Genomic DNA, 17830 nt, shown 5'->3' on the forward strand with positions numbered 1-17830 from the left:
CCTACCATGCTTTTGAACCACAAAGCATTCGCAGTCCCTTTTTATAACCCAGACAACACAAAAACAGATTGGACCTATTCTATGCCAGTTCTCCGTGATAACACGGTGCCTGTGGCCTGCTTTTCGCAGAATAAAACACAGGACCATTAATCCTTTTCGTCTTTTTAATGGTGTACATATTCAAGGTCAAATGCTGATGTGTGATGTGTTTGGCTTCCCATGAGATCTTCACACCAGATGGATCTCTGACCCTTTGAGTTGTGCTTCTTTTCACAAAAACACAGCAAACACACACTACAAATCATCCTAACATGAATACACAATACATATAAATGTACAATTATGCAAGGCCTTTGTTTGCCACAGACATTTCATCAGTATAGTGGTCTTTAGTATGCTTTCTCTTTTGATAGAAAATGGCGTGCATGAGAGCAACATTAGCACATGAGTCATCATCTAAAATTAGGCTCATTTTTAAAAGGTTGAAACTAACTGGGGGGGAGGGGATTCGTTTAATGTTAAAAGCTTAAGTGTGTTTGACTATTTTTCAGATAATTAAAAATAAATCATTAGATTTTTGATCATTTTAATCATTTTTAGCTTTTTATCATGTCAGGATTTGTTACTTTTCTGTAATTTGTAGCAGTACAGACAACACGTATCTTTGGGTCACGAAGCACAGGAAATAAAGACGTGCAAACATGTGACAGCCATGCGACACCGTGTGACAGTAAATGATTGTTACCGACTATTCTTTCTTTCCATTTTGTTATCAGATGCAAACAAACATCCCATCTCTTCTTGCAACATCCACGTTTGTTTCAAATTCTCATGCAAGATACCATATCAAGGAAAACAAAACATTTATGAAGTTAGAATGACTCGAGTGATTTCATGAAGAGATTACAGAGATGACAGACGCTGACAGGAAGGAAAAAAACACTAAAGTAAATACACCAGACTGGCCTGGAGATGTGAAGCAAATTTTCAGAGATACAAAGATCAAAGGAAAAATGAAGCATATGAAAGGAGTGTGTCAGGGTGTCCTTGTATCACTTTAATCATGGCTGCAGCATACCACAGAGGCTGACTGTGTGGAGAGTGATTTGTTCCTCTTCTTTAATTAAAGTGTGGAGAAAAGTCATATTAATGAACACTAACTTTCAGTGATTAAATATTGGTCTGAGAATCCTCAACAACACCAGAAAATATATTCTTGACTATAGTTGTTTTCCTTGAAAACACATTCTCTGTTAAATTACAATATAAAGCTCTTAGCCTGAAAGAAAATCCTGCTTTCTGACCCAGTAGGCTTGCTTTGGGTTTTTTACAGAAGCAGATGGTCCGTGTGGGCATCGTAAGTGCTGGTTGTTTAGCATAATGGAGGAAATAAAACATCATATGTTTGTAAGCCAAGGATTGCTGTGCACATCCAAGAGAAGGAGGTTTCTGTAAGTTTTCAGGGGTGTTGAAGAACAACTATCGACACTTCTACAACCCTGGCACCATCCATCCCCTCTAAGAATCAGGTGATGTAGTGACATGAACACATGTGATGCTAGAAGAAGGAAGATAGCATTGATGAATGGTTAAAGAACAAGGAGGAGAAAAGGGAGTCAAACAAAGGGTAAAGGACTGGAGATAACGATCACGATCAAGATGGAAAAAGATAAAAGTGCTTTTATGTTTTGCTAATTTTGAAAGCAACATATGGGAAATGAAAATCAGCGCAATGTATCACCCATTGCTAAACTGAAGTGAAAATTAAGAGAAGGGGGTGAAATGAAATACATCCTGAATATTACCAGACATCTGCGACCTTCTGGCTATATCCATAGCTGTTAGCTATTCCTTTCATTACGGGAATGGGGGTGGGGGAGGTGGAGAGCAGAGGGGAAAGCAGACGTAACGCAACTGAACTCAAACAAACTCAAAGGTGATGACGCTGCCTTACCGGATCTCGACTCGTCATCATCCATACTTTACTGATAAAACTGCTTTCAAGATCATGAGGGAGCTATTCAATTTACATTTTCAGAATTGTTTTCATGATTATATTTTGAGTTAACAGTGTTGGGAGGTTTTCTGAAAGAATGTATCTTGAGTCCGTATGTCAGAAAAAAACACAGAACTGCATGCTGTTGTAAAACCTATAATTAGATACATTCTGCAGTTATGTTGGGGGCTCTTGGGCAAATCTTGACATTTATGATGGGGTGTTTGAGAGAGGTTTTCACTGGCAAGTAAAAGCTTGTCCATACAGGTATAAGGCAGGGGTAGAATGAGGAGGAAAGAGGGGGGTATCTGTCAAATCCTTGAAGAAGCAAGTAATACTAACCAGGTGTGACCTAAGGAATGTGAAAGAGAGGTGAGCTAAGTTGATGGACAGGAGACGTGGAAGCTGTCTGTCATTAGACCTCCAGAATTTTCCATGACTTCAGCGATCCATCTCTAAGCAGAAATGCAGCTGGAAGGGAAGCGGGGCCAACCATGTGTCTCAATAATGAGCTGTGAGATACAGGCTGAGGTAGCAGGGAGACACATGGAGGTAACACTTTAGTTTAAGTTTTAGCCATGCACAAGTGAAGGCAGATGGCTCGAAAGATTGGGGACAGTGTGTTCCTAAGATTAAAGAGGTTTTATACTCAGAGTATACATTCAGCATACTAGCACCCAGATGCTCACCACCCTTTCCTGTCATGAATCACACCAACTGGTTGCTTCACCTCTAACATTTCACAAATACCAGGAAACATATGGAAGCTGAACAGAATATAGTTTATATACACGAATTAGAGCTGCAACGAATAGTCAATTAACAGAAAATTAAGGGACAGCTACTTGAAAAAGGGTTTATAGCAATTTGGGGAAACCTTTCTATTTAGTAAAGATGGAGGAGGTAAACATTTGCTGGACTCATTGGTGGCTAAATATGCCCTTATTAACTACTGAAAAAAAACAGACTTCTTTCAGCTGCTCTCTTTAGGAGTCACCACAGCAGATCATCTTCCTCCATCTCACGCTTTCCCTACCATCCATCCCCTCATGTCACACAAGCCCACTGCATGCCCTCCTTCACTACATCCACAAAATCTCTTCTGTGTTCTCTGTCTTCCTCTTTCTTCCTTCCTGGCCATTACTGTAATTACTTTACATGAATTCTGCATAGTAAACTCTACCTCTCAGTAATACGCATTATAACTGCATGTAAAAGCAATCGATCACAGTTTCTATATTCATCTGATAATTTATTCCATTTTGGATTGTGCTACACCAGAAGCCAGTTGCAGCAAACAAAGAAAAGCACTACAGTGTATCAGTGTTACAGCATAATGTGGTCTATGGGCAGACCTGTGGACCAAGCCTGGCTCAGCCTGATATGGCAGCTTGTTTCCATGGTCCAGAGCCAAGCAGACAATCATTTGGATATTGTCTCATGTTTGTACTGGAGGCTTTAGCTGCCCTTTGTGAGTCAACTGACTGATAATCCACTGCAGGGGCTCTGACCACATAGTCGAGTGGGAATAGATGACGAGAAACAGCAGAAGAAGGCCCTGACACTGGGATGTGGTGTAAAAAGTCAAATGAGCGAAACAAAATTGAAGGACTACCAATGATGATAGCAGTAGCAAGAAAAGATATGAGGACATAAAAGTAGCTGAATGAAGGTGAAACAGGCAAAAAGGCCTGGGTGGCTAATAGGAGAGATAAAAAAAGAGATAATGTGAAAGCGTAAGATACAGCCGGTGCAATTAAAATCTTAAGTCTATGACTGTCCGGTTCTTTCTGCTTCACCTGTACCCACTGCCAGTTTCCTCCTTCCTGCTAAACTAGCTAACTGTGCATTGGGAGAAAGCCAAAGAAAGAGTGGAAAACAGGAAGAAGTGGGTAGAAGGGGAGGATTATTCAGTGAAGGACAGTCAGTACTGCTTTGATACTTGGATATAACCAAGGCGGGAGAAGAGAGAGCAGGCTGATAGCAGCAGGAAGACAAGCATGACATTGTTTGGCTGGTAGCATCATAACCATAAGGTCTGGATCTCCTCAAACTGCTCCTAGCATGAAGCACCTCTAAGTGTATATAAGCAGAGAGTTAGCATTAGCTTTGCTTATTCCGGCACCCTGAGCCTTAACTATCTTTGCCCTGTCATGCCGATAGTGGGCCGGGCTTTGGTGCTCTTGTGAACCGTTACACCAACTGCCCCTTTATCTGTGCCAAATAGGCACACATACACACAAACACAAACAGATGGGGCGAGGTGGAGAGTTTGTATGTGGGTGAGGGGCTACAGAAAAGGGTGTATGTGATAGATGGTAGATTTTTGGCTAGCTTTAACCTGCTAACTTCCTTGCCAAGGAGAACAGGCTTTTTCTCTGACAGGCTGGATCATATACCACCAGCTGGTAAACTAGGAGCCACAACCATTGCAGCGTCGTATGATACACTGTAAATCAAAAAAAGACAGAGTCTAATAAAAGAAACTATCACTGATCAAAAAGAGAGAAGTTAAGCTAGCATCCTTAAGAGAGAAAAAAAGATTAAAGAAAATTTTTACTTATGTTGAAGCAAATGGGGGGAAAGCCAGTAAGAGTTAAGAATGAAAATGAAAGAGAAAAGAAAAAGTGGGATTGTTCAAGCCGTTGAGGACCCTTTCTGCATTCTCGTGTGGGCTTGCCTACAAACTCACCACTGTCCCATCACAAGCTGGTACTGCCATTGACATGGGATTGAACACACACACACACACCTATTTATAACTTCTGTTAAGTCCGGATTCTAAGTTATGTTGGGGTTGCAGTAATGTTCACATGCTTCTAACAGCTTTAGCTGCTTCAAGTGACGAGTGCCCACACACAGAGCAACGTCTGGCCCCACACCCAGCGCGAACTCTCCCTTGTGACATGTACACACATCTACTAGTTCTGTTAATGTGGTTTGCATTCTAGACATGAACTCCCACATAGTTACAACTATACTTCAGTAAGTACCATACTTCACTGGGCAACCCTGCTGGCTTCCTCTGCTCCCTTTACTCTGCACCTCCTCTCTTCTACATGCCTCTCACTCCTTTCTTTCCTTGACTCTCTCCCTCTCTTTCTTTCTCTCTCTGCTATGTGTGTAATCTGCCCAGTATTAATACCTGCATTCCAACAGCCTACAGGAATGCCTTAACAATGTAGCACTGTTCAGGTGCAGAGAGTCTTCCTTGTAAAATACATAACACAGTGAAGCTCTGAGGAGTCCCAAAGCTACAGCATGTGTGAACGGTTGAGTGGAATACACTTGTATCTTACCCTGCCTCATAGCTTCTGTCTCTGCTATTACTGTACTACTATCTACTACTACTGCCTAAAAACCTCTCACGTCACATAACCTCTAATCAGGACAATGTATGAAAAAAAGATGATTAAGTACACTTGTTCACATACAGAGGTCTACAAATCCAGGGTGTAGGAGAGATCACATAAAAAGCTGAGATATGCAGCTTCGTTTGTATTCACTAGTATAATTATCATTCAAGTGATGATAAATTATGTCATCTTTTATGCACAGATCCAAATTAGAGATGCAATCATAACTTTTTTTGTCTTTCTTCAATATTGCTATAGTTAAAATAGCAATTAAATGATTACAGCATCAATTCGTAGTTGCACTCCTAGTTTAAATCAATAATTCCAAGCAAAATAAGCCCTTATATGCTTAGCTCTGTGTATGCAGTCTGCTTTTGTTACGTGATTGATCATATTGTGATAAAGTTCAATGTGGGAGCATATTTTAGTTATCATAATATTGATTTCTAGCTGTAAGAAGAAGGGAGCGATGAAAATGAAAAGCACTGACATACCGAATGCTCCATCATCCTCCCATCCTCCCTCTATCCCTCCCTCTGCCTGTCCCTCTTTGTCAGGCCTTATTATTGAACATGTGTCCTCTCTGCCCCTGCCATTAACCAATCCCACCCTCACACACAGCTTTCAATGCACAGGCACACGCATACACACAAAGAGCAGTGCACACGCCTAGACTGCTAATCAACATGAAGAGTTGGCATATCTTTCATCATTCTCCGCGGAGACAAATCTCAAAGAGTATGATTGTGCGAGGATGGTGTGAGTGGGAAATGGGATCAAAGCAGGTCCACCAAACTCCTATCCTAGACCTCTCAGCCTCTCTCAAAGACCAAATACCCAGTCTCATGATTCACAAGTGCTCCATCAAATTACTGCATCAGTGCATAGAACGCTTAGGTCCCAACCGCTTGATAATAATTCAGTAAGAATAATGGTTAAGTAAATGTAGTCTTAATGCTGCACTATGCCTGCTGGGGCAGAATGCGAGATGCTTTTGCGGCAAACTACTAGGAATATAATTACTTTAGTCCTTAATAACAAGAGACTAAATCAATTAGGCACTATGTTAGTCTGCCATTATACCCACAATAACTATCCATCATATCATGATTGTTGTTCCGAAGAATTCACAGACATGCAATTGGGGAGTCATTTAGCCGATGGAGTCATAACCCAATTGAATGCTATTGATTTTGGATGTAATATTCATATGGGCCAGGAACACGTTTGGACATTTTTCTGTTAGACTAAATAAAAAATGAAAACATGAAAGTTGACTCCTCTTGTATTACCCAAATATGGAGGCAACCGGGGAACAAACCCACACGGTTCAGTTTCGGCGCTACCAACAAAGACGGGCATGAATGCTCTCTGCTACTGCACCAAACTGATGCAACTTTACAAATACTGTTACAAAATCAGAAAGTTGCTGCTCAGCGAGTCAAACCCCTTCTGGTTTGAATATTGTCATCAGCTGAAATGTCAGTTATAGAAAAAATGACTCCTTTTCCTCACTGCATCGAAAATCCACGGATTTGAGAGATGCTGCTTCTATTGGCTCCTTCTGCTCGAGCTGTGGTGATGTTTCGACAACACATGCTCAGGAGGATAAAGGATGCATGTATTAGGTCCTGATGGGGTTGATAGACAGATAATGGATGAAATATAAAAAAAAGAGGTTACTGGATCAGAAACACTAATGAGTTTGAGAGACGTAGAAAAGTTAAAGTCGAGAGCAGTAAAGAGACTGACAACCAAATTCCAGAGAGAAATGCAACAGAGCAAAAGAGACTTCCACAAGATGGGACTTGCGGAGAACATTAACAGTCAGGACATGGAAACGTTACTCCTCCACTCTTCTCTTTCAAACTCAAGTTCACACAGGCAGAGAGGAGCAAAGAAAACTTAAGTGTTATGGTCGATGCTTCAGCGTGGCTCTGGTAAAGTAAAGCCTCCATAAAACAAAGGCCAACTATGTCCTCAGGTGAATTCTTTAACTCAAAGCCTCTGAAACTGACACTGGAGCTGTTCAGTGACTATATTATGGACTTGCTCTCAGGTAACATGCTCTCACACATAAAGGCATGAAGTCATAGAAAACATCCAATTCAAAGAACCAAACACCCACAAAGGTGTTTGCTAGAGGTGTAACACAAACACCGCCTCTGAGTCTAACCCACAGATGCCTCCACAAGCCCCCTCCCCCTCCTCTGCATTCTGCTTTACCTCTTCCTTCCCATTGCAAAGGATTAATGTTCACTACTCCAGTCTCCCAGGTCCCCATGGCCTAGTTAAAGCAATAAGATCTCATTGTCAAACAGTGACCAATCATACTGGAGAGGTTAACCACTGGTGTTTAACCATTAACTAGATTAAACTCAAGGGGCACAAGAATGTTCTGACAGATGGAACAGGGTGATAGGGCATGAAATGTGGCTTAAAAGGCAGATTACTCATTGAGGTTTGGGAAAACCACCGGAGAAGTTTGAGTAAATAGAAAAAACTCTGTTACCTACTGAACTTCAAGTCACCCTCATCTCCTTCTTATCATTATGTGATACAGATAAAAGAAGTAAAAATCCCTCGAGGCTCCACTATAGTGCAGCCCCACCCTCGAAACAATTCCTGGGAGAGGGGTCCATTCAGGTCTCTGTCCACATTTAGAAAACTATACTTTAGTGGCACATGAAGTGTGTAAAAATTCACCCTCATTTTTCAGTAGCCTTTATTAAAATGTTTGATAAATACACAATGAACCACAGACCAACCAAGTTTAGTTCCGAGTGCATTCACAGCACTAGTTCTACAATTTTACTCTCGCCTTTCGCCATACCAGACAAAGCCAGTGGTATGGAAAGACACAAGGTGGTAATGGACCCCAAGTGTTAGTGTGTGAAGGAAGGGGGGTGACAGGGCTTTTTTGGAGGGGTTGCATTCAACAACTGCTGCTGAGGCAACTGTTGATGTCTGAAAAGCAACAGCTTGCGGGGCTCCCTGAGGACCTTCTGCCAGCCAACAGTCAGATGGAGGCTTTAAGGTTGGAGGGGCACAGGGGTTAGGATTTCTTCTCCACTGCCAAGAAAATGATCTTCTTGGCCACAGATGCAGGCTTTCTCCGTGACATTCCCCGTTCCTAATTGGCATTCGTCAATCCAGACACACTCAGTCTGACTGATCTTACTCCCGCTATCTCTGCCTTTATCACTTTTGTCAGTTTTATCTGTCTCTTGGCTGCTATTTGATTGCCGAAAACTACTGCACAGGACAGGATTTGCGAATCCATGTTGTGTGGCAGAAACAAATGACTGTAGCTCGTTTTTGTTTTATGGCACAGATTAAAACACTGGATATATAAAAGAGCTCAAGCCATTGCTCCTATTTTGTACCTTCCTCCCCCAAACACAGTGAGACATAACGGTTTTTATCTGCATGTTGCTTCGGCACTCTCCTGCTAAATGGACTGGTAGCACTTAACCTCGTCTCTTGAAAAAGCTTTGTGTGAATTTTCAATTTTGCTGCAACCCTGAATTGTAACCGCCAGCCCCAATTTGCCACCACATATACACATTTTGAGGCAAGGACGCACAATTAAGGAAGTGCTTCTTTTCAAGGTTGTATTTGAAATTACCCACTGCTGTCAACTTCCTCCCCTGGGATAAGAAGAACAAGACTACACAGTGGCAAGACAATAGTGAGCTGTAATCATCTCTCATCCCATCCCTTGATCTGTCTCCATCCTACCCTTCCTCTCCGCTTCCTTCCTTCGTTCTTTACACATCCACTAATGGCAAGCCTTAAAACAAACAGGCCAAACCATATGATTACATTGGTTACTGCTTAATATTTGTGGCATTATTATAAAGTAGTAGCTTTAATATTTTTCTACTAAAACAAATCTAAATAAATATTCAAATGCAAACTGTGACAGAGACAGACATGATTACTGAAATGAGTGCACTGGAAAGTGCAAAACAAGGATGTGTCTAGTGGCCAAAAATCTGTCATATAACAGCTCTAGAGATGGGTGTAAAAGCAACCAGAAGCCTCACCAACAAAATAAAGAAAAAAGAAACATTAAATCTTTATAAGTCATAATGCAGGGACTTAGATATATAAAGATCAAGATATAAAGACCAACAGACCAAGACAGCATGTAAAGCAGACAGAGGAATACAAAGATGAGACAAATAATATGAAACATGATTATAGAGTGAGAGAGATGGGAACATAGACAAAGCAAATCTGGAGAAACAGACCTTTTGTTTGCGTGTGTGTGTGTGTAATCACAGTTTTGCCTTGCCATTCTGACACTCTTGTTATATATGAGAGTGACAAAAAACTTTTCCATTACATTTGCGAGCCACATCCTTCTCTCGTTCTTACTGACTGATTTTTCCAAGATTAACCACACAGTCTACCATCTGTAGATTCCCAGTAGACTATCAGGGCTGAGTGCCAGCTCACGAGCTAACATTAGCGCCCTATCGAACTGCTGCAAAGGGCTTTAACGTTTTACTCACTGCGAATTATAAACACTAGCGGGCATGCTAAAATTCCCTTCTCTAAACCCAGTGATTACTAAATGGACTTCCAACCACAAGTCAAACCTGAATGTGCCCTTTACTTTTACTGAATAATGTTCAATTTGTGGCCAGAGGTTGTTCGACTGAGTCAAATCCATTTAAAGCACAAGAATGCAACCTGGCAGTGAAGAGTCTCCAGCTTTTCACCTATAAAACTGCCTCGAGATGGTGAGGTGAAACGCGCATTTTAACTGTTTGTTTATATGTGGATTACTGCCTGTGAATTGCGGTCAGAGGGGGCTTTAAAGTGAGAAAGGAAGTCCTTTTCCATAGAATTTGAGGTGAAGACAAACAAACACACACATCGCAGGGCAAGCTATGACGCGTCCACAGGTATGCCTCTCATTCCATCAGTGATTTATTTCGTTACTGTCACACAGACACATATATTCCCAAACATCATAATTACAGCCTTCCCACTCCAAACCCACCACCCCTAGAGGCTTAAATAACACTGAGATACGTATGTTGCTTCTTCCCAGTATTGAACATCAGACTCCAGTGCAGTGCACATTAACTAGGTATCTATGTTTTTGGGTTCTTTCAGTGCAAACATATCCATTATAGGATTCACAAAGTTAAGAATGGATACAAGCGTGTGGTTCCTCAAAATTCAAACCAAGTGACCCAGGACAGCCGTGAAAAAGGTCTTCTAGATTCTACCTCCTTGCGGCTAAATGGCTCTTTTTCTGACCTAATACCATAATAATTACACATCACTGCAGGGGGTGCACTTTTGAAGCTGGTCTGGCAGGGGGGCACAGAAATTAAACGTGAGGAAATGACTGTGGGAATTAGGGCGGTGTTAGACAAAGAGGCTGACCGTACATGTTAGGGGATAACACCTTGAACTCAGCTGATGCTTGTCACAATGATTCTCTTCACTTGTTTGTAACCATCTTGACTATCTTTAGTAGTTTTTACCATAATCCCACAGTACTTTTCATTAGGATAAAAAAAAACCTTTACAGTCACTTTAATGTGTGTGTTTTACAACACAAACAACACAAAAACACTGACAACAGAACTTTAAGAAACTTTTTCTCCAAAAAAGGAAGCACAGCATGAGAAAGGATGAAAAGAGTATGGGCACCACGACCACATGTTCCTTTAAATTACCACTGGCTGATCATAGCTATGGCGTTAACACAACTTGTGCAAATACCCACTAACAAATTTTGATAAACTTATTTTTGACACATACAAAACCACAAAGAAGCCACTGTTGACTATAAATGTACTGTATTACAGGGCACTTTTTGAGGCGTGAAGGGTCCAATTGGAAATAAAATATCCATTAAAGTAAGTGAACTTAAGAAAACATAAGTTAAAAAGCTTAATGTTTGGTTAAAAATGACAGATTCTGATTTTTTTTTTTAATTCATGAAAACTGCATTTGTTTCTATTAGGGATGCCAGAGAAAGACATTGCAGGAAGCATAGTGTGAGAAAGTCAACCACCATCATCTACACCAAGACCACAGGCTCTTTCTAACACCACAGGTTGGTCACAGATAAAAAGTTGAGACAAACATTTACAGTAAATTCCCAAAAAAAAATACTCTTATCATTTTTGTCATACACACAACCACAAAGAACGCACTGTTGACTTAAACTCTGCTTTTCTTTACTCTGCATCACAGAGTGTGTCTTCTAGAGGTATTGGGGGGTGTGGGAGGCTATAACCTGTAAGTATACTTAAAACAACCTTAAACTTCAGCAACTTTACTGTTTATATTTTACAAAAGCAATAACACAAAACACTAACTTCACCAATTAAATTTTTTCTAATTGCTTTTTTTTGTCTCCGGTGTAAATATTGTGTTGCTAATTTCCAACAGACTTACAAATTTTTTCAATGCTGATTCTTACGAGAGGAATGTGTGAGTGAACGGGTCAGTGGGTCAGTATGACTCAGGGTGTCAGCATGCTGAGCACCTAAGGGTGATCCAGGCTGCCATAGTACACATACACATGTGTCACTTAAATAATTACTGGCATGCCCGTACATACGGCCTTTTTCCTTTTGAGTAAACTAAGAGCATGTGCATCCAACACATCCAATGTAGAGGTGCCCGTTGGCTCCAGTACACATAGATGGTAAGACCTAAAATAAATAAATAAATAAATAAATCCTAAGCCTCTATAAACTGTATCCGTCTTTAGCACTCAGACTGTGATAGAAAAAAAGTAGAAATAAATATCATTACCAAAAGAATAATTTTACTGTCCTTTTACATTTTAACCTCAGAAATAATTATGATATCTTTTAATAGTCCAACTTTTCCAGTGACTGTAATCCTCTCTGACCTTCTTCGTTGCGCACTTTGAAGTTCTGTAACTCCTCACTTCCTTCACTGTTCCTGTCAAAATGTTTACAGTCAGTAGAGGGTGCTGTCATGGTATCTGTGGCTATCATGAGTGGTTGTACCATTTGTAGATAACTTTTTTTCCCATGCCCGAACAGTCTCAAACAAACTATAAAATATGACTACCGGGTGGTTTATATTTGTGCATCTGTTCTATTTAGCTCAGGTCCATGTTCACCACTGACACAGTTGGAGCTTGCACTGCTTGCATGTAGAAAATGGAAATGCAAGTGGAAGTGAAATGCCCTGACTGGCATTAAAGTTTAACTTCTCCTATGTTCACAATCTCTACTTAAGAGACAGCAGACTTGAGGATGCAGGTCTGTATGAAACAATCCCAAGATAACAAGATGGTATTATTAGACAAAGCCAAGCCAAAAGAAAGACAAAGAAAAAGAGAACTTCGACAAACTTTACCTCCAAGGAAAAAAGGAAAGGAAAGATTTATCCTCAGACTTAAGCAGACCTTCCAGCAGCAACTCTAGGGCGTGGCACAGAGGGAATGGGGCAGGCGGGTAGGGGGAGCACAGCACCTGGAGCCAAGCCTTTAAATCAATGCGGCACAGCTGCCTGATGCGTGATGCACTACTTACTTCATTAATTACAGGGCACTTTTTTTGTAGGTACCTGTTTAAAGCTCAATAAAGGGCAAACAGACAGCAAAGCACAACTGTTGTGATGTGATGCAGGAAACAGAGTGTAAGAAAAGACAAAAAGATAACCATCATCCTTCAGGTCATCTTAAGTGCTGAACCCACAATGTCTATTATTGCCATAGACAACCACAAAGCTACCACTCTTGACTACACCTCTACCTTTTTCATGCATGTGGAAAAGGCCAAAAAAATCATGATGTAGTCGATGTTTTAAGGAAATTAAGCAATGAAATATTACAGTGATATTATGAGGAGAGATCGCCTCAGCCACACTTAGAACAGCTATAAACCTGATGCAGCGCCACATCATCTCTCTGAAATATGGGCTTTGATCACAATCCTAAACTTTTCTCTGACAAAGAACATGCAAGGCCAAAATCAAGTTGCATTTAAACTGGCTTAGTTTCTCTGGCAGCACCTAGGGGTGCTTAGGGTAAGGCTCACTGCCAACACAGGAGACAGAAAATCCCGCAGATCAGACATCAAAGCGCTGGAAACTGCACCGCAGCAGCCAGACGTGAATGAGACAGAATAAGAGAGGAGCAACATGGTCTTCACAATAAAAGCTTATGACTTTCACTCCAGGGTAAGAGATTCACTGAAGTGATCAGAGGATTTAAAGCTTTTTGTAGATTCTCTTCCAGCTACGGGCTACTTTATCTGAACTTGGACATCTTTTTTTCTTGTTGGGGGGCGTTTTGTTTGTTTGTTTGTTTGTGTGTTGTTGTTGCTGTTGTCGGGTTTCGGTTTTTTTTTCTGGGTTTTTTTTTTTTTTTTTGGGGGGGGGGGTAGCACATCAAACTAACGTACCGCAGTCAAAAAGTGCATTTAGCTGCAGAAATGCAACTCCCGCACATCCACACAAAGCCAAAGGCGCAACATGCAACATCCCGTTAGTGAACAACTCATCGAGACTGCGCAACCTGTGTCTGGTGCAAAGCTGAACCGGGAATAAATCCGGTTTCCACTAGATTCGGTTTGTCCTGCTTCACTCATTTGTAAATAAGTCGGTTACGGTTTCTCAGGAAAAAACAATAAATTACAGACACGGCAAACTTAATGAAATAGCTCAGAACTTAATAAGCCGCTGCGGCACGCAGCCGACAGACAGGTTTGTGGCTTAAGCGGCGGACATCTCAAAGTCGGACTCCCCTACTAAAAAAAAGAAAGTATACATTTTCAGCCCGAAGGCATAGAAATCCTGTCAGCACGCTGTCATCAGCATGGGAAAGTTAATCAGGAGTGAGTCCGTTTAAAATATAACGGAAAGTACTAAAGACACTTACCTTGAAATACCCAGAGGAGCAAGGTGCACAAGAGCAGCGTGCGTCCGTATGTTATCCCGTCCATGGCCGCGTTTCCAACTTTTTCGGGAAAATGTATTTACGGTGTCTTTTAAGGGTGAACAGAGTGGAAATGTTGCACAGCAGCAAGTCGTTTCTTCTTTAAACGCTCCAAAGCTTTCTGAACCTCTCTCACTCTCTGTCGCTCGCTCACTCTGGAAAACGAGTCCAGCGCACTCTTCGTGTCTCTCTCTCACACACACACACGGAAATTTGATGCTGGTGGCAGTCTACTTGGTTGATATATTTGCACAAAAGGTGACCCCCTCTCCGCTCAAAACAACCCCTCCTTCCTCTCTCTCTCTCTCCCTCTCTCTCTCCCTTGCAATGAAAAGACTTGCCTGACTAATCGTGGGCCTATATGTCCATGGGGGCCCGCAGGATCTCTTAAAGGGAAGTTAAAAGTGATTTTATCATGAGCCTCACTGACTCTCAGCTCAAAAAGAGTACCCCTTACCCCTTACGTAAAAATCTAACTAAGCTTATAAGGAACACGCTATGAAATGCATAACGTTGAATCACAGTCATAATTAATAGTTTGGTTTGTCTAGGAACCTTTGAATTCAATCTAGACATGGGCCAAAGCTTAAAGTATGTGTTTGACCAGGACATTGAGAAGGTAATGACTTAGCTAAATAAATAAATAAATGGCCTTAATAAAATAGGCTTTAGAACAACCCATGCCCATCCATAATATTCTTCTTAAATTTCCTGCCCTGCTTAGACCCTTAACGTGGAACATCCCCAACTTGCATATATTGCAAATAATGTTTTTCATTTTCAAAGCAACTGGAGGCCATTTCTTGGAGCAAGATAAGCTGTCTGTCATTGACAGACATACCATTCATTCTTAGACATGAAATCTCTTCAGAATCTCTTTGGGTTTTTAAAGGGTGTGCCACAGCCTATTTTGGTATTTACTGCTCACATAAACAATTATCATGAGGATCTAAGTGGCTTATCCACAGTATAGTCATACAAGTCTTTGTGCTGGGAGTGGATCTTGCCTGACCGATGAAACTGATTGATGTCAAATCCCATAAGCTTGGAACTGAAAAACAAAAACCACCATGGGTTTACGATCTGAAGACAACATAAACATCTACCCAGCTGCAGTTTCTTTCTAGCGGGGGACTTGATGACCATGAGCAGCTCTAAACAATCGACACTCCCTGCAGGTAATAATAGCCCCCTTGTGGAGCAGTTGCACTCAAAGACACGCATTCCAAACATAGTTGGCTCAAAAGTGCTCGTTAATATTTTTTCAGTCCTGTTCAAAGAGGAAAGGCGATAGGATCCTTGCAAACTTGCTCTACTTTAACATAGACTTATTTATAGATCTACACTAGCAATGGATGTGATTTGTTGATGGGGTTGGCTGGATCCCAAACAGCTCTCTCTACACTTGACAGGGTTCCTGGGAAGTAGCTAAGACTAAGGCAGCTTGTGCACACTTAGACACTTTGATTCTTCTAAACTCTCTTTTCTTCACTGTGTTTCTGGCTATGAAGGAGGGAGGGAAGAAATTCTTCCCATCAGCTATCTAACATCAATACAGCCACTCGTCCCTGATATCGACCCAGCCATAATCATCTCTCCATGCTGTAGAGATTTACTAACAAGACGTCTGTCATATGGTGGAAGAAGTAATCAGTCTTGCACCAACTTAAATACGACTTATCATCCTGCATAGCTGTGGATTACGTTGACTTATCCAAGAATAGGGCATTTTTACAAAAGGCTTTTAGTCATAGATACAGTAGCTGTATTGACTCATTACCTAATGGAGCTGCAGCTGAAGGGAGAAGTGATTAGGATGAAAGAGGACAAAGTATGAGACTGAAGTGGATTATACAAGTCCGTGCAATTGAGGAATGAAGGAAACAAAGTAATAAGCAGGTGGCAACGAGAGAGATAAGTACTGTAGAGGTAAGGAATATGCAGGAAGAAAATAGTGGAAGTGTATGTACCCAGTCCATTAATACATAAAGTGATTAGTGTGGTTACTATTTGCTGAAGCCAGCAGAATGGTCGATTTGTTCCAGGTGACACAAAAGTGAAACATATTAAAAATGAAACCAGTTTTTGTTAAAACTGCGTAAGATGAGTGGTTCAATGAAATGAATGTACTTGTGCTTGTTTAAACAATTACTATTTCATCCACTTTAAGCCAACTAATTACAGAATTGTATATTCAAATGTTACTCAAGAATTGCAGCTGTCATAATTAGTATAAATATAAACATGTGTTCAAAAGTCAAGCCCTGTGAAAATATAAATGATCGTGCTGGTGCTGGTCTCAGCATAGCATTGAAATGACCCAATATAACACCAAAAGCCCACACTTTTTGAGAAGGCCATTGCTTCATTTGCAGCCTTTAATCAAGACGATTTCTGCTTGCCTCTAAATATTGCCATTATACTGATTTGTTTCTTAATAGCTGACTTAAAAAAATTAAATGCACTCCATTAACCCATTTATTGCAGCTCCCTGGGACCTATTTCATAACTAGCGCAGAGCAAGAAAGGTAACCCATATGCCTGCTGTCTTCCAGCTTCATACAAGATCCTTGGTATGTTTCCAATCTAGGTGGGATTAAACATCCACAGAATCCCTCCAAAAGGACATCCATTAATAAATTAATAATGCCACAATGCAACTCGGTCCATCTAAAGAGTCTTACTCCAAGCACTGGATGTCCAGGCACCTTGCTCTGCAAAGGAAACGTATGCTAGCTGCATGAGTCAGCTAACTGTTTTGGTCACTATCCAAAGTTCATACACTTAGACTAGGACTGGAATGCAGTTTGGCCAATAATTTAAAAGCACTGTTTTCAGACTCAAGTGTCTCTTTAACATCACATCCCGGGTAGATTTTATTTCTCCTGATTCCATCACTAACAAATATCAGAGAATGCTGAATAGGACACTTCCTAATCCTAAGCTGCACTGAGATTCATTTCATAAACAAAAGAACAGGTGCCCAGGTACAAGTTTTCAGTGACGACAGACAGTAGATGGGGATGCTGGATGGTGCTCTTTGGTTATACAACCAGTTTTCTTATATCAACAGCCTTGTCGCACATCTCGTACTCCCACCCCCAGCTCGTGACAAGAAACAGACACATCAGCCATCTTCGAGTTCAGGGAACAAAGACTGGTTGAAGTAGCCTCCGGTGTCTTTGCAAGAAAACAAAGACGGTCGACCAAGATGACTGGAAAAGTGGAAAGTATGTTTACTGACCCATTGTTCACCATATTCAGATCATATGATAACATTTGCCAAGCGCAAAACGTTCATTCTCTTAACTGCACCAGTAAAGTGGCCAGTTTTTAATTTTGATTTTCCTTAACAAGTATCTTTAAAACAACTTGCAAAATTTGTATTATTGTCACAACTTGTAGGAATTCTGCAAGCATCAACACTTGTCAGCATTTTTAGACACTCATTGAACTTCCGTATAAGACACTGACACACCTTCAAAAACTAAATCCGACAGACTACTTTATAGTCCCTTGTTTTATGTG

The 17830-nt window shown here is 40.9% G+C and overlaps 1 protein-coding gene across 4 annotated transcripts in view; it reads right to left on the minus strand.

The window, feature by feature from the left end:
* The window catches only part of bcam (basal cell adhesion molecule (Lutheran blood group)), a 47613-nt gene extending 33012 nt beyond the window's left edge, over positions 1 to 14601 (minus strand). For 3 of the 4 annotated variants that reach the window (XM_042227011.1, XM_042227010.1, XM_042227008.1), the window contains exon 1: positions 14246 to 14601. In XM_042227011.1, coding sequence (XP_042082945.1) covers positions 14246 to 14309 — 64 coding nt within the window. In that variant the 5' untranslated portion in view covers positions 14310 to 14601. The remainder of the gene's footprint in view (positions 1 to 14245) is intronic. The other variant, XM_042227009.1, reaches the window with a different exon arrangement.
* Between the last annotated feature and the right edge of the window lie 3229 nt (positions 14602 to 17830).

Source organism: Haplochromis burtoni, unplaced genomic scaffold, assembly GCF_018398535.1.
Source record: "Haplochromis burtoni strain Fernald_Lab_line unplaced genomic scaffold, NCSU_Asbu1 Contig_237, whole genome shotgun sequence".
NCBI lineage: Eukaryota > Metazoa > Chordata > Actinopteri > Cichliformes > Cichlidae > Haplochromis > Haplochromis burtoni.